Genomic DNA, 16,532 nt, shown 5'->3' with positions numbered 1-16,532 from the left:
TATATATACATATATATATATATGAAAAAAAGTAAGAAGCAGTGTGCATGTTTTGCATGAGTAAATGAAATAATCTTAGCCTCAATTTCAAAAATTCCATAACCCAAGGCTTATATACTCATTGTGTGTGACTAAGTCACCTCTTCGCTTGTCTCTGACCCACTGGCCATTTTAAGCTCTATCAGAGACATCAGCTTCTCCGCATAAAAGCGTTTCTCCCTAGTTTTGGGAGTGGCTGCATGAGGTGAAAGGCACTAAAGTTACTGTATATTTGCTCAATCATTTGACAATTTTCTTGCGGGGGGGGGGGGATAGCAACATAAAYCACAAATCTCCAAGAAGATTCGTTACTTTTACTCCCAAATTCTTTCACATTTCTATTACTCCAACTGGAGGGATGAGGAGACGACGGAAAAAAAGAAAAAAAGAAGAAAAAAAGGAGGAACAAGAGGTAACTCTCTGCCCCTACCTGCTAAATCAAATCAAACCCACAGCTCTACAGCAGTGTTGCCAACTACTGATTGGAGGTGCAACTAGCACATGTGCCTGTCATTAACAATACAACAGCTGATCATTGCTCACTTTTCCTGTGTCCCAGAGAAGGTCTCCACAGAGCCAGGAAAATAACTGACCAGCACTGACTAGCATTCGGCTGAACTAAGGCACCGAGAGCAGTCTTGAGGAGCACCACTGGGCAATGAAGACATCAAGAAGGGCAGCTCTTTAAAAAGAGCAAAACTAGGAGAATAATGATTAGAAGATACCTCTTGACAGCACTATTATGTGCTAAGTTTTAGAGGCAATAAAAGTTATAAACAGGAGCAGCTATCATGAGGATTTTGAGGCACGATAAAGGATTTATTTTCCTTCCCCCCCCACTTCTTCCCCTGGAATAAATGGAGATTTACTCACCAGACTTAGGAGTAATCGCCTCTCTTGAGGCAACGCCTTTGGAGAAAGGATTTGGCCCTTCAGAACAAAGAAAGAAGTACATATTTAAGTGCAATAAAATGTAATAGCATTAACTTGCTAAAAGCAAGATAAAGAACCCAAACACACAAGCAAATCATAGCAAACCAATCCACATCTTCAAGTGCGATTTTTCCTTTGCCAATTGTATACACAATTTTATAAAATTGTCTGTTATCTTTACCTGGATTTATGCTTTAAGAGTTGTATGCTAATTTACCAAATCCRATTTTTAAATGGATAAACATATATAAAAGAGTTATATATGAAAGCGAGTAGCAAGACTTAAATAAATGTCTAACAACAGGAGACATCTAACTATGAAAGATGCAAACTCTACGAAAKGTAAGTAAGGCAATGTAAGAATAAATATAGCAATATATAAACCAATATTTTTGTTTTATACATAAAGTTACCTACCTTTACTTTTTTCATTTGGAGATTAAAAGCAGCCTCCATCACAAGCCCARTTTGTCAAGAATAACAACTGAACTCATTTTGCTTTTCTCTGCCCAACCACCACTTAAAGTACAAACATGAATATTTCTCAGTCCATATAAACAAACATAAAGATAGGAAGCAAACGATTTTAGGAGCAGGCAAGGAATGCTTAAGCATCCTCATGGAAATGCGGATGCGAAAAAGCACGTGAACAAGTCAGGTCACAAACTACCAGACATGTTCTATCTAAGCAGCAAAAATACTAGTCTCTGAAGCCAGACTCAAAACTCCATGAAGCAAACTGAATCATTTTCTATCTGCAGGAATGGCTTCTAAAACAAACTCCCCGTGCTTAATTTATAGGCCCCTGATGAGTGGTGTGCCTTAGTTTTACTTAATTTTTATGTTTCTTCATTTTTTTGTAAAACTAAACTAAAAAAAAAAAAAATACAACCTTGTTTGCATAGACTGCAAAGTTACCCAAATTACTGGCAAATCTCAAGCATTTAAGTCTGTGAAAGACAGATCTAGATAATCTGCAGCCTATGGAAAGAACATATATATTTTTTCTTCTTACTCTCTTTATGTGCCTCTGGTGTTTCTTCTGCTTCCTCATGTGCATCAGCTTCCTCATCCTCYTCCATTTCTTGGTCCTGCCGAACATTTCTGCCAGGCAGGCGACTCCACTCTGTGGCAGAAGTGCTGTAACTAAACGGAAGGAATTTATCAGGAGGCAGCCATGCTTTGAACTTCAGCCCATTCAAAGGGAAACGGGATGCTTCCTTAACTGGAACAACAGAAGTCTAGCTTACTTTTCTCATCTAGGAATACTAACATTTGAAGACTAAGAATAGTACTAAGAACAAGACTAAGAACAGTAACATTTGGCATTTATTGGCATTACATTGCTGATGGAATAGCGATGACTACCGAAAGAGATTAGATTCATTAAGCACTTAGTTCATCCTAAAACTGCACACCAAGTGCAGCCATGAAGTGATACTCGTATAATTTTAAGGAAGACCACACATGGCTGTGAAATTCCTTTAAATTTATACCCACCTACAAGTACAGTCATTGGCTTTAAACATTTCTGCACACCAGTGCAAAGGCTCCAACAGAAATAGCATGTTTTTGTTAGTCCTTTCAGTGTGAACAGCATTGCCATCACAGTCAGAAGACTTCATTGAGGAGATATACGCAAGCATCTTCAATAAATTTCTATTTAAACACTCCTATTTCCAACACTATGAATAAAACCAAGTTATATCTGTACATGCAATTAAATGCACAAGTGGTAATTCAKATRCATATTTTCAGGTTGAAGTTTAGGMGACAAGTTTAAGTGTCATCACTATTTTCCTTATTTCCCAATAACAGTACATACATTTCTTGTTTTTTTTCCTCCTAATCTTTGATTATTACTCAAGTACATATATGCAAACAAAGGCTTCATTTCTTTCTACCAGAATGTCAGTATTAGACTAATCTGGCTATAAGAACAGCACAGTGCTTGTGATGCACTTGGAGAGTAGCTTGTCACAGGTGTGGGATTACAGTGTCCAGTTACGAGCCAAATAACAGGGTAGACCATTTAGAAAGGAGTTTTAATGGGTCATTTCACAAAGAATAAAGCAACAGAGGCAGATAAGCCCCTGAACTTATTACTTCCTCTTTTTTAAGTAGATTTCAAACCTTGTACACAAAATTGCTACAGGAAAACAACATCTCTGATATAACATTATGACACTTTTTTCCTCACAGATCATCAGACCAGTTGTTTGCAACTATTCTCTTTACAGGAGTGATATCCAGAGGCCAAGCAAGAGCACAGCTCCTCTGTGAAAACCAGCTAACCACCTTYGGCCTCCTCTTGCTTTATGGTCAAAACAGACCAAGCAGATGTAGGGAGGAGAAGACAGTTAGATGGCAGAGATACGGGATTAAGGATCACAGAAACATAGAATCCTTAAGGTTGGAAGGAATATTTGGAGATSATCTAGTCCAACCCCCTGCACACGCAGAGTCACCCAGAGCACGGGGAACAGGCTGCATCCAGGTGGGATGGGAAGATCTCCAGAGAAGGAGACTCCCCAGCCTCTCTGGGCAGCCTGTTCCAGTGCTCTGTCATCCTCACTGCCAAGAATTTTTTCCTTAAGTTCCCGTGAGTGGAACGTTTGGTSCTTCAGTTTGTGGCTGTTTCATCTATTCCTATCAGCGGTCACCACTGAAAAGAGGCATCCCCMTCCTCCTCACTGCCTCCCTTGAGGTATCTATAGACACTGAGCAGGTCCCCCCTCAGCCTTCTTCTCCTCTTCTCCAGGCTGAACRGGCCCASCTCTCTCAACCTTTCCTCACAGGGCAGATGTTCCAGGTCCCAATCATCCTCGTAGCCCTGCGCTGGACTCTCTCCAGCAGCTCCACATCCCTCTGGACACAGTCTCCAGATGTGGCCTCACCAGGGCTGCGTAGAGGGGGACGATCCCTTCTCTCCACCCACTGGAGACTTTCTTCTTGACTCACCCCAGGATCCCAGCGACCTTCTTGGCCACGAGGGCACACTGCTGCCTCATGGTCAACCTGTGACACTCAGGTCCTTCTCTGCAGGATGCACAGAGAACTAKTATAGTTCTGGAGTTCTAGAGAACTGGAAGACCAGGAATATGTCTAAACGAGATACACTGAGATAGGATATTAAAAGAGGGAAGGGATGGAGAACAGGTAATGGGTTTTACAATAATTATGGGATGATATGAGGTAATAAGACCAAGGGGAGAGAGAAAATAGGCTGGAATCAAGTAAGCTGGAGAAAAGCAGAGCARCTTGGTACCAAGTCCTCTCTGCCCCTGAAGCTGCTGGACACAGACCTACTGCAAGCAAGGAAGGTGGATATTCCAGTTTGTATCGGGACCTTGGTGCTAACCACTTACAGATTCTCAACAAGATATGCACAAAGGCACACTATTCTATATAGATACACACCATTTACAAACAGAGCCACACAAACTGCTCCTTTGCAACAAAATTTACTGCAAGTCWTTTTTCAGAACAGCAAAAATGCATCAACTGGAGCAAAATGTTAATGGATCTGTAAAAAAAATTCCCAAGTTTTTAACATCACAGGACCTGACCTTACCGGGCGTTCAAATGACTTCGGAAATCCTCTTCCTCCTCCTCTTCCTCCTCCACTGCTGTCGCYAATTCACTTGCTTTCTCCACGGCCACTTCGCTAAGGCGCTGGGCCAGGTTCAGTCTCCGGGAGCGAGAGGCATACTTGATAGCTAAATTCACAACGTTGTGTGTCATGAGGTCAGCAAGCTCCATACAACGAAATTCACGCTCCAGTTTACAAGAAAGCTGAAAGAAGAAAAAATAAGCTTCAGAAGTCACACACTTCACAGTTACATTTCTTAGAATAACCCGGAACAGCACAATCCGTGACTAGAAAGGGGGAAAAAATYCCCCCTTGCACAGACAACACAGCTCTAGACATCTATTTACAGAGTATTTTTGTACCCAAGAACAGACCACTTGCCCAGTTTAAATAATAAGAAGAGTCTAACAGACCTTCAAGATGGAACATGTGTTGATATCCAGTTCTTTTCAGCAATAATTAAGGCCTCCACAAGAAAGTCTAGTAGGTACAAGGCTCATCAGTCTCACAGTAATTCCCTAAGCTAGTTTAAATAATGCAGTATAGACTGAAGCGTGCTCTGGTGATCAGGGTCTTGCCTCCAGCAAGTGCCCTATGAACACAATTTGCTAATCCTGCAAACTTACACTTTCGCCCAAAGCTCACCAAGACTCCTGGAGCAGAATATTATAATCTTGATGGAGTAAATGACCAAAAGAGATTACCAACCCTGACAAAAAAGGCATCCCTTCAGTTAGGAAGCTTTCCTCTTCCCACCCTCCATACTGAGGAGCACTAACAACATGAGCTGCAGTCACCTCTCCCTGCAGTTGATGTACTAGCTGCTAATAAGAGAAATCACATTAGACCTTGAATCAAATGCCACCTCCACAAAATAAAGTCTAGGGGACTCTTCTCATTATTATTMATTTGTACTTACGGCAAAGAGTTTCATTAGGAGTTCTTGTTGTTCTTTTGCTGACTGATTTTTAGCCATTTCATTGAATTCATAGCCATTTTTTGATAAGTAATCCATATGGTTTTGAAATACAACAGAACGCCAGTATTGTTCCTGAACAAGGGAGATAACCATGCCGGAGGTCAGAGGGGGGGAAAAAAAAGAATCCACAGCTCAATGACTAACAAATTACCAAGAATTTTTTAAACTATTTATTCTTTTTGTTTTTTAACAAGACTGAGCAGGAAGCAATTGTCCTTAAAGCCAGTGCCTACTGAAGAAAAATGCATCACATTAACAACATCCATACACAAACTGGGCCAAACAGTCTCTGTGTGTGTCAAATTCCCTTTATTCCATATCCTGTGTTTTCAGCAGGACTTCAGATTTATATGCTCACCATTTTACTACCAGCACAACAGACAATTCTACAATAACTTGATTATTTGATCTTATTACTGCTGTCCCAGAGCAAACTGCATCTATTCTAGCATGTTTTGGTATCTGTGAGCAGTAGTGACCATCACTTACGAGACAGAAACAGAAAATATAAATATAACTGAGATGGTTTAGGGAAATACTAGTGTGGCATTAGCCCAGGCTAGGTCTGCACAAAATAAACATCAACTTACTCAAAACCAGTATGTTCTCATTAGATCTATTAGACACCATCTGTTTCTTTATGAGCAGGGTCTGCACAAAAGTACATATCAAGCTAAATAAACATTTCCTCAGGTTTCCCTTCTATTACTTAGCAAGGACAAAGCGAAAAAAAAGATATASCCTGAAACAAACAGAGCTCACTTGAACGGAATGAAACCAAATTAAAACAAACAAACAAAACACCCTCACATACTTATTTTCTCTATATTTATCTCTATCTTTCCCTGCATTTATATCTAGGAGAAAGAATTTCAAGTGGCATTAAACTGTCTCCAAGGTTAAGACCGAATCCCACAAGATACTTAAAGCAGTAAAAATATATACAGATATTTTCCTAGATTTACTCTACATATACATAATACTTCAGCCAGCCTCTGCCTTAAGAGGATAAGTGAAGCTGAAGGCCTTCATTTTCAGAATGATTGTGTGCATTGGAGAATAAGGATTTCAAGAACATCTTCCAGAAATTATTATTCCTAAAATACGAGTCTCAAGTGGGATTCTAAATTTTGGTGCATCCAACAAGATCAATTGCTACTTTAAAGAGACTTCACTGGTCCAAAGGCCAGTAAATTAATTCCATTAATTACATTCACTGTTACTTCAGTCCATATCGCCATCTTTATTTTGCGTTCTTCTTGAAAGAACTGTGAACCAAACCAAAGAAATATATACAAACCRCTGAACCCAAATAACCTCGTTAGCCAGGTGTCTTAATCAGTTTATATTGTTCCCTTCATAACAGAGATCAAATCCCTACAGGAACCTTRTATAATCTGTACTATAGGGTATCTAAGACCACCAACTGTAGACTCAGYAGCATTCCATACCTCCATCTGCCCTTTTTCTGTTGCAACTTGACAGTAAGGAAGTTTAAAAGACAATATKGCTACAGCAGGACGTGGGAGCGTAGGTGGGAAGCGAGCTCCTTTGCAAGGAATACACCTGCACAAGGGCAACAAAAACAACACACAGTCCTCATCAGCTCAGAGTCACCAGTTGTTCCACATCTAAATCACAGCTCCTAAGAGGCAACATACTTTAAGAGGATTTGTTCTTTAAAAAGTAGTAATCAAAATAGTGATTTAAATAGAGCAATGTGTAAGATTACATTGTAGAGGGTTATTTTTACAGTGCAACCAATAGGAGATTTTAAAAACAGCAAAGCACACGCTGAACTTGTTCACACCAAAATCTGTAAATATGACACGACAGGCACAGAATCCTAACTCACATAATATCCGACTTCAACCTAATTACAATGTGGTAATGCAATTTATTAAAATCCCAAACTTCTGAAAAACAAAAGCCTCGGGAAAAAGAAAAAACAGACACATCTTTACTCTGAGGGGGTTTTTGGACTTTGTAAGAACAGTGCTGAGCTTCAGCACGCTAGGAAAGACAAAAGGTGTCATAAATAAGCATATACTAAAATAGCAGCTTTACTGCTCCGTTACATTCAAACCAGTAGAGCCTGGTAGCACTTGAGCAAAACATCAATGGAGGAAGAACAGTCTTCCCAGCAGCAGCACTGCTGCATTGACAAAAACGTCTGCTTAGAGCTTTAAGCTGGAGTTTAAGCACTAAATAAAAAGAACAGGAAGCATTAGTGTTCTGGCTATCTGTGTTGATTAGAGCATATGGTATTTCTACAAAAGCCCTTCCCTTTTCTTATCTTTAATATGCTAGTGGCTTTGAATAAGATGTTCTTTGCAATTCAGAGAGCAGCAGCCTTCCTTGGAGAAGTAAAAAACACTCGTGATGACTGACTCGCAGCTGATCAGCCCACCAGGCTGATGTGTCCTGCACATTTTTAATCAATTGCCTCGAGGCCAACGTTACTTAATAATCTGGAGGAAGAAACAGACAGCGAATTGACATTTACCAGTGATAGACATTATTCCTCCTACTACAAAAAACACTGAGGATTATGAAGAGCATCACACGCAYTTAAATAAAATGCAGTCTGTCTCTCACCAATCTCTATAAATGTGCATAAGTAGCAAAATAAAAGATGTATTTCAATAAAATGTGTAACCTGCTAGGAAAAGATTGAATAAAGAGAACTACAAGTCATGTTTAGGAAGTAAAGGTCTAAGATGTTTTTTTTCCATAACATCACTATAGTATACATTAAAGGGCTCCCTCTCAGCTAAATATTTATTTGAACATATATTTGGTCCTCACGGCCATTTTAAATACTGATACAATAACAACTAGTTCTGACTCATGCATGCCCAATAATATCACTTATAGGAGCAGATTCTTCTTAAAAGGGCAGAAAGGGAAAACATAGCGAAGAAATAAAATTTAAAAAGTAAATACATTAATAGCAAAAGTAGAATCCTAACAGCAACAATAAGCTTTGCTAGCTTTCTGTAGCAAAGTTCACCTTTACAAAATGTGTCTGCAGCAGAGATGGGTGATCTTAGAGTGTGCAGGTCAGCCAGCCAAGGCAAAAACCTAATCTCAATAAGTTACACACACTATAAAACTACAGTGAGTTCACTTGAAACCAATTCACTTAAGAGAAGCAAATGCAGAATTACAGTTATGGACTAAATCATTTATTGTGCATAGAACTAAAACAAGCAGTTGTTTTAGTAACAGTTTTCAGTCTCTATTTCTGCAGTGTTCCATAAATTAAACATAAGACAAAGCATTTCCTCCATGAAATGTCTGACCTGAGCTGCTGGGGATTTTCGTGGATGCCAACTACCCAGTAATGATCAGACTTCCCTTTGCAATGCTCTCTCATGTTGCACACTGGAATCCAGGTATTCCCAAATCCTCGGTTCAACATCCGCACGATCCCCTCTGAATCCACGTAACAGGGGGTACCTGTGGGTTAAAAATGAAAACAACTATTCTGACGGGCAGTTCCACCCATAACTAAAGTGTGGTAAGTTTGACCTGCTTTATGCCACTAGGAAATAACACTTAGCCTTGCTCTAAGGTAATGCCCTAACACCAAACTGCACAACTCAGCTGGGGACGCTCGTTTCCTTAGAAAGCTGCGCCACCTTCTGACAGCCAACACTGCTGCTTGCCAAGGGATTCAAGTGCAAACTTTAAAGCCTGGAAGCATTTTACTTAGAACTCAGAATTCTTACCATGGGGCTTTTTTTTTTTTTTTTTAARAAWTTAGTTATTTTACAATGACTTGTTCTAGCCATCACAAAACCTCTTCGCAAGCTACTAATTACTCCTAACAGGCTTTTGCTGACATAGCTACATTGAGTATATCTATTATAGCACATTAATGCAATTTATTTCTTTGAGCTAAGCAGGCCAACCAATTGGGAAGAGTCCTGATAACATCCCAGTGTACTCTTTTCATATTGAAAAAAATATTAAATACTTTAATAAATATATTTAAGAGTGGAAAAAAACAGAATTTTCTTTAGTATTAAAAACCTTATTTTTATTTTAATCCAAGTCCCAGGATCCCCTTTACCCACCAAGAGAYGAGACTTATCCAAACTGTCCTCCAGAATCCCCCCAATATTGTCAAGATTCCTCAACATCATGCGAGCAGACATCATACCTTCTGCTGAGAATCCAATCCATGTCAAATAGGATTTCCTTGTAATAGAAAGAGGCTCTCCATGCAAAACGTGTTTTTTCTTTTTTCCTAGTTCCAGCAGCTGCACTCCAAGACATTGATCCCCATCAAACCCAGTACCTAGGAAGATGTTCAATTATTGTGTTGAGAACAAAAGATTTATCTTGTATCTCAGCCCAATATAAGTAAACTTTAAACCAAAAAACTAGTTCTAATGCATTGCTATCTATGAATAATATTATTAAACAAGGACCTATTTGTCACTTTGGATACATAAAGTACATATAATAACTACTTTCAAAATTCCTTTGTAATATGTATTTTGACATTCTGGAAACCTAAGTTTAATTTATTTCACAGTTGCAAAACTCTGCTTCTGCATAGGTTAATCTAAGCACTCAAATATGAAATACAGGTTTTGCTGTCAGATTCCAAAGACTTTCAGACTGATACAGTAAAAGCATCATCAGGAAGGGAGGAAAAGAAACAAACAAACAAAATCCTTCTGTTTATTAGGTATCAGCTTAGCTGTATTTGAAGCTACTAACAGAGGAGGATTGAAAATACAGCTGAAAACAGACAGAAAGGAGCAAGCTACCTCTGTGATAAATAACCATCAGTTGCTCTCCATGTCCTGCCAGAGATACCACGGGACCTGGTAGACTAAAGATCTCTTTCTGAACCCCTCCAACGGTGAAGACACGGACTAGCAGGGCACTAGTGGCACAAGCAGCCCAGCCAAGACCAAGACAAATTGCCTCAATGTCTTCTCCCTCTGGCATATCCACTGTCCACTCCTTGTTTGCATCCCAGGAGCTAAAATGAATGCAGTGGAGCTTGCTAAACAAGAGACAGAAGAAAAATACATGAGCACCTCTATATAAAGTACATATATGCACCAATATATTATGTTTGTAGCAGAGATCTAGAAGCTGTGACTGTCATACAACAGAACTACAGTATCCTACGGATCACCAGCAGTTCCTGCAAGGCTGTTACTCTTATTATTAAAGAGCTGATGAGCCAGCAGGGCCTGCAGCACTGTAGACCCAGAGCCTCCAAATCACGAAGCAGACACAGTTGAGAGGCCTGCGGGGAGATTTTTAGATGAAAATAGGTAAGTGTCCAGCTTAATTAACATTAATAAGAACTGAAGGTGATCAGTACCCCTGAGTATCAGTCCTCTTTACAAGTTTATCACATTAGACTATGTTTCAGGAGAAGAAAGCAAGCAAAAGTCAAAAACTCAGCTCTGCAAGCTTTATAATTGAGGATTATCTGGAACCAAACCACACATAGCTGTTGATCGTTTACCTGCATGTTCATCTTAATTAAAAAGAAGTTTTAGAATCAGATAATCAACAGATACAAAAAAAAATTTAGAAATGAAGTCTTTTTCAGCTAAACATAATGCTTTACATACAAAAATAAGTATTGATATATATTGGTATATATTGAAGAAATATCTTTCTTCAAGTCCACAAAAGCTAGCAGTAAAACATTGTTGTTCCTGTTCTTTCATAAAAGGGTCCAAGTGACCCAGCTGTTAAAAACTTCATACCAGTTTTCAGAAACTTATGTTATTCAATGTTTATTCAGGAATTGTCTGAGTATCTCCAAAAATATCTCCAGAACAACATGAAAAAGAATAGAGCCATGATGATTTTGACTTGAGTAGACTGTAAAACTACTCATGTTTACAGTTTCCTTTGAGTTAAAAATGTAATAATGCAAGGAATTCGTGTGTGTGTGTGTGTGTGTGTGTGTGTGTGTGTGTGTGTTTATAGTAAAAATAAATACTGAAGTTAAGAGTCTTCTGGAAGTAAAAATACATAAATACATTTTTCCAATATTCCTGAAGTCTAGAGTCAGGTTAATGTGAAAAATCCCCCCAAAAGCAGTCCAATAAATAAAAATAAAGATCAAAAAGCCCAAAACCTCAAAAAACACTAAAAGTAGAAATATCAGGAACATGCTAAGTGCAGTTTCATACTGTGGCTTCTACAGAAGACAACCATGCCTTACCTGGCCAGTTCCTCTGTACTCTCACAGGCTAACAGAATAGCTTCAGTGGAAAGGTCAGCCATGGTGTGATTCAGAGAATTTGGCAGGTGTGTCGCATGATGTATGGAGGTATCATGAAATTCTATATCTATAGCATTGTCTTGCTCATCGTTGTAACAGCGTATGATACCAACAGAATTCCATACCTTTAAAAAAGGAGGCAAGGATATTAAATGCCCCAAACAACCTATTATGAACAGTCGAATCAGGCAGAAATTCATTGTTTTGCACACATTGCTTAAGCATCATTGGCCTTAGAAAATGAATCAGAAGAACCTGCATCTAGAGAGAGACAACTAAAGTCTTAAAAGCACAAAAATAACCCCAAATTCTAATTAAAAAGGATTTGCAAATAGATTTTAGTTACAATTCAACAGCATGGGTATAAACTGTATAGCTTGCTTCAGTCTTAAAGCCAGGTATTTATTTCTATTTCAAAAGCAAGCTAAACAGAGCAGTACACCATTATGCAGCCTTTCTATTAATAGAAAGTTATCTTTCACCGTTTAGCTTGCCACTTTGAAGCACTAAAAATCTAAAATCTTGAGAAAGATTGGATTAAGATGCAGCAAGAGCAGAACTGTGTTAATGGAGGAATCCAAACAGATTAACCTAACTATCCAGCAGTGAGATTTACCATAAAGCGATGCATGAGATGCACAGGGGTAGAGCCAGACTGGAAGGGCTTCTGCTTGGGGGTTGGCATTGGCCCATCATAGAAAGGCCGTTGAGTAGATGATGCTGGTAAATCTGAAAAGCCAGCAGCCTGATCCTCATCTTCATCCTCCTTTTCAAGGAGATTAGAATTAGCTTTTATCAACCCAATATCTGAAAGTTAAAACAAACAACAACAAGCATTTTTATTTTCCAAGAATTAACATGGCAGAAAATAAGAGAAAAATTGTAAAATAATGAAGATTTGCTTGGAATAATACAGCCAAATATGTTTGAGTAGAGGATGCACCTGTGAGATGGTCCCAGTAAAATACTGACGCATGAAATGAATTAATTTTCTATAATTTTCTTACCTAGTGAATTATCATCATCATCAATTATTGTCCGTCTTGGGTGGCCTGAAGCAGACACAAGATCATCATCCTCATCACCACCATCTTCGTTAGCTACAGCCTTTGGGGAAGACTCTGGTTCAATCGTATCTCCATTTAAGTAGTCATCATCCTCTCCATCAAAGAGATCATCATAGTCTTTTGTTGCTGCACTGGTGACCTAAAACCAAATTAAGAATTATCAAGAACCTTCTTTTGCACATTTTGAGTTGGAGGACTGAATCAATACATAACAGCTGAAAACAACAACAACAAAAAAACCCTCACACAACAGGGAATTTCAAAACACAAAACCATGTTCAACATAATTTGATAAATTAAATAACCATGCTAATTTATGAAATATTTGATGTATGTGCTGATCACCTTAGCATTTGATTTCTTTCCATCACCAATATTTTCCAGCAACCCCAGATTTCCTTCAGTGTCTGTATAAGCGATTTGCCCGCATTTTGGGTGCCATGCCAGTCCACAAATAGTGTATTTTTTCTCATGTTTCATCCTAAAAAGAAAAKAATGTTTTGGTAAGCTTTCAGGGCAGGAATCTGCTCAAGTGTTACTGTAAAAAAATGACAACACTAGAAACAGAAATTGAAAAAAATAAAAAAGATACTATTAGAAAAGCAAAAAAGTGACTTCCTTTTCTATGAAAGCGGTAATTTAACCTTTAAAATCAAAATCATATTCATAAAATAGCTTGCTGCTACATATAGAAAATAAATCCCCCAAATTCCATAACTGTTCAGTTATAAAAAGAACATTCAGCAGTTTCTCTTGTATCAAATTGATAACTTACTCCTCCATCTTTTCCCCCTTTATTCTCACAAAACAGCCCTCCTGTGAATTAATTGTACCCAGATCTTTAATTCTTAACATAAGTTTTATAGTAATAATCATCACATGATTATAAACACAAGATATACACATAGGTAAATCACTCCTTCCCTTATTATTAATATTACTTTCTTTAATGAAAGTGGGTGCTTTTAAATAAGCAAGATAAATGAAACTTGTATCCACTTTTCAATACTTTAGAAAACCATTAGCCTTCCACTGATCTTGCTTTTTGAATCTGGGGAAAATATATTTTCAGCAATATTATCCTTTAATCAATTAGAAACGCTTATGTAAAAGTAAAGACAACTCAAAAATAACAGTCATTCCGTTTGCACACACCAAACTAGACTATGGAATTTGAACAAAAGGTCACGTTCATGTCTTTTTCTTGATCTTTTCTCTGGATCCTTCTGGCCACACAGAAAGGAGAGCAATGTGTCATGTGAATACGATCATATTTCTGTGAATGTTGGAGCTAACTTCTAGATTTACTGTCTGAAATTTACRGCGTAAAAATTCATAGGGTAATTCTTTCTAGCTTTGTAAATCTTGCAAAGACTTTTCAGGAGGCAAAGTTCTAATATATTTAAGACTTATTTAGGTAAATATAACAAAATTCTATTTTTAGGGGGGGGGAAAAAAAAGCACATATTTAAGAATTTATGGAAAAAAACACTGGATACCTCTCTATGCACTCCTGGGTCGCTACCTTCCATACCACTATACTCCCATCCACACTTCCAGCTGCCAGGTATTGCCCACAAGGAGACCAGACCACAACGTTGAAGGGCTGCAGAGAAAGAAAAATTAGAGAGTATTAATGATAAATCATAGACAGCACATAAAATAGGTATGTTGTAGAAAAAAATATATATATATAAAAAAAAATATTCAGCAAACCAYATCTAGTTACTTGTACTAGAGCTTTAGTCAGCCTCCTAGAAGAATCACTTTAAAACCAGCACAATTTCTTTAGAATATCCATTTTTCTGTTACTAAAAGTTACAAGAGGTCCAAAAAAACTTGATTCTCTATGCACAGACAGAAATGGAGTACATTTTGTAAACTCATCACTAAAGATTGTTGCTTTTTTACATAATTAATACAGATTCACAAAGTAAATCAAAGGTAGTGCTCTGTATCTTGATAGCATCGCAGTTATAGTCCAGCTGTGAAGCCAGTGAGAAGCATTAACAGTGTCTATAAACAGATACCTAACAATATCACTAAGGAAGTGGTCCTCTTTCTCCCTAAAGGTTTCCAAGTATATCATATTGACAGCAGGAAGATCACACAGTTCATGCATTACAAAATAGCTAAATTTCAATTTAATGAAATAGTAGGCAAATGATATCTCCACTGTGTAAGGAAAAAATACTCCAAATGTTTTCCCCAATATGCTACATATTTAGAAGGAATTGTGAGAACAGATGTTCAGCTGCACTCAGTGATTCACTGGTAAACTTTACAGAACTGGCCTGTTAGTGTAAAGGAAGATGAAGAACCACTGTTATGTAAAGGACATGCTCAGCCCTCATCTAGCATCTCTTGCCTTTATAAACTGCCACAGTTCACAAGAGAAAGCATTGTATCAGAAATGAAAAATAAAAGTGACCTCAGCAGTCATGACCGAGGGACAGGTAAAGAAGAGACCTCCCCGCACCCATAAACACCATCCCAAAATATGTATTTCTAGCAGAGTAAGGTTTAAGTTACACAAGATCTAGTAAACAACTGGTTTATGGACTGACCTGTGTGACAAAAGCATCCAATAGATCAAATTGGTTATCCCAGGTTTCTCTTCTGTATAGCTTGATGGCTTTATCTACGGGAACTGCCAAGAACTGTTCAAAGAGAACAAGAATCAGACAATTTAGAAGGTATTTTTCAATCAAAACATTCAAAGAAATAGCAAACCTGTTCCATAAAACAGTTCCTTCGTTCTGTTTCAGTACTTAACAGATCTCTTAACGTCCTAGCAATACCAACTGAGAAAGTCATCTGGAATTAAGGGACTCTAAGGCTTTCCATATGCAACATACTGAAGCATGGCTGTTTTCATTTTAATCTTCATTTCTTTCTGGCAGAGAACCAAAGRTAATGACAGCTGCAACATAAGGTTAGACGTTCTTATTTATGAAACAGCTAGCAAACATGCATAAATAGTTTCTAATGTTCTGAGAATAAGGCTTATGTTCTCCTTTTCTCTCCCTCCCCACATCTCTTGGTCAGGTTACGTTTTTTCCTTACAAGTCTCATTTGAATAGGTGATTCCTTACGTTGACCATTTTATCTTTCACGAAACTATAAAAGTTACTGCTTGCTTAATTCTTAAGATTCATTCTTTTGTTTTCTTAAGACTTTTGAAATTCTGCTTTATATTTACACTGCTTATATCTTGAAATATATTAATATGAACAGCTAGCCTAAAAAAAAAATAATATCAAAAGAATATCTGTTCTTATGCAATACGCACATGAACTAGTTTGTATTAAAGGTGATAGTCTCTCTTCCACAGAAAARCTGTGCCTAATGCCAGGCATTTTGAAGACTGAATGTGTGCAAACAAACCTCACAAAGGCTAASTCAGGTAATTCAGGTACGGTTTGGGATGTAGCACTGGAAAAACTGCCTTTAGATTTAATTTAGTGGAACATCAATGAAGATGAATAGATTTTGCCAAAGCACTCTCCCAGGTCACAGACAAGAACAGAAGCCACAAAGTAATTTTTCCAAATCACCAAGTTTGCTCAATTCCCTGTCCTTAAATTCAAGGCATACCTTCATTTTAAACCTTTTCTGAAACATCTGCTCTCTCCTAGAATCATAGAATGC

The 16,532-nt window shown here is 37.9% G+C and overlaps 1 protein-coding gene across 1 annotated transcript in view; it reads right to left on the bottom strand.

The window, feature by feature from the left end:
• The window catches only part of WDHD1 (WD repeat and HMG-box DNA binding protein 1), a 22,768-nt gene that overhangs the window by 2,550 nt on the left and 3,686 nt on the right, over positions 1–16,532 (bottom strand). Inside the window, exons 4-17 of the mRNA XM_026051547.1 lie at positions 15,449–15,541; positions 14,381–14,487; positions 13,227–13,362; positions 12,822–13,020; positions 12,431–12,621; positions 11,755–11,939; positions 10,328–10,569; positions 9,712–9,849; positions 8,849–9,005; positions 6,995–7,109; positions 5,484–5,615; positions 4,547–4,767; positions 1,988–2,118; positions 913–969 (exon numbers count right to left, since the gene is read on the bottom strand). Coding sequence (XP_025907332.1) covers positions 913–969; positions 1,988–2,118; positions 4,547–4,767; positions 5,484–5,615; positions 6,995–7,109; positions 8,849–9,005; positions 9,712–9,849; positions 10,328–10,569; positions 11,755–11,939; positions 12,431–12,621; positions 12,822–13,020; positions 13,227–13,362; positions 14,381–14,487; positions 15,449–15,541 — 2,104 coding nt within the window. The remainder of the gene's footprint in view (positions 1–912; positions 970–1,987; positions 2,119–4,546; positions 4,768–5,483; positions 5,616–6,994; positions 7,110–8,848; positions 9,006–9,711; positions 9,850–10,327; positions 10,570–11,754; positions 11,940–12,430; positions 12,622–12,821; positions 13,021–13,226; positions 13,363–14,380; positions 14,488–15,448; positions 15,542–16,532) is intronic.

Source organism: Nothoprocta perdicaria, unplaced genomic scaffold (genome assembly GCF_003342845.1).
Source record: "Nothoprocta perdicaria isolate Ctin4 unplaced genomic scaffold, notPer1 scaffold_76, whole genome shotgun sequence".
In the NCBI taxonomy this organism is placed as follows: Eukaryota; Metazoa; Chordata; class Aves; order Tinamiformes; family Tinamidae; genus Nothoprocta; species Nothoprocta perdicaria.
The sequence above is the reverse complement of the archived record's forward strand: the minus strand, read 5'-3'. Positions and strand labels throughout refer to the sequence as shown.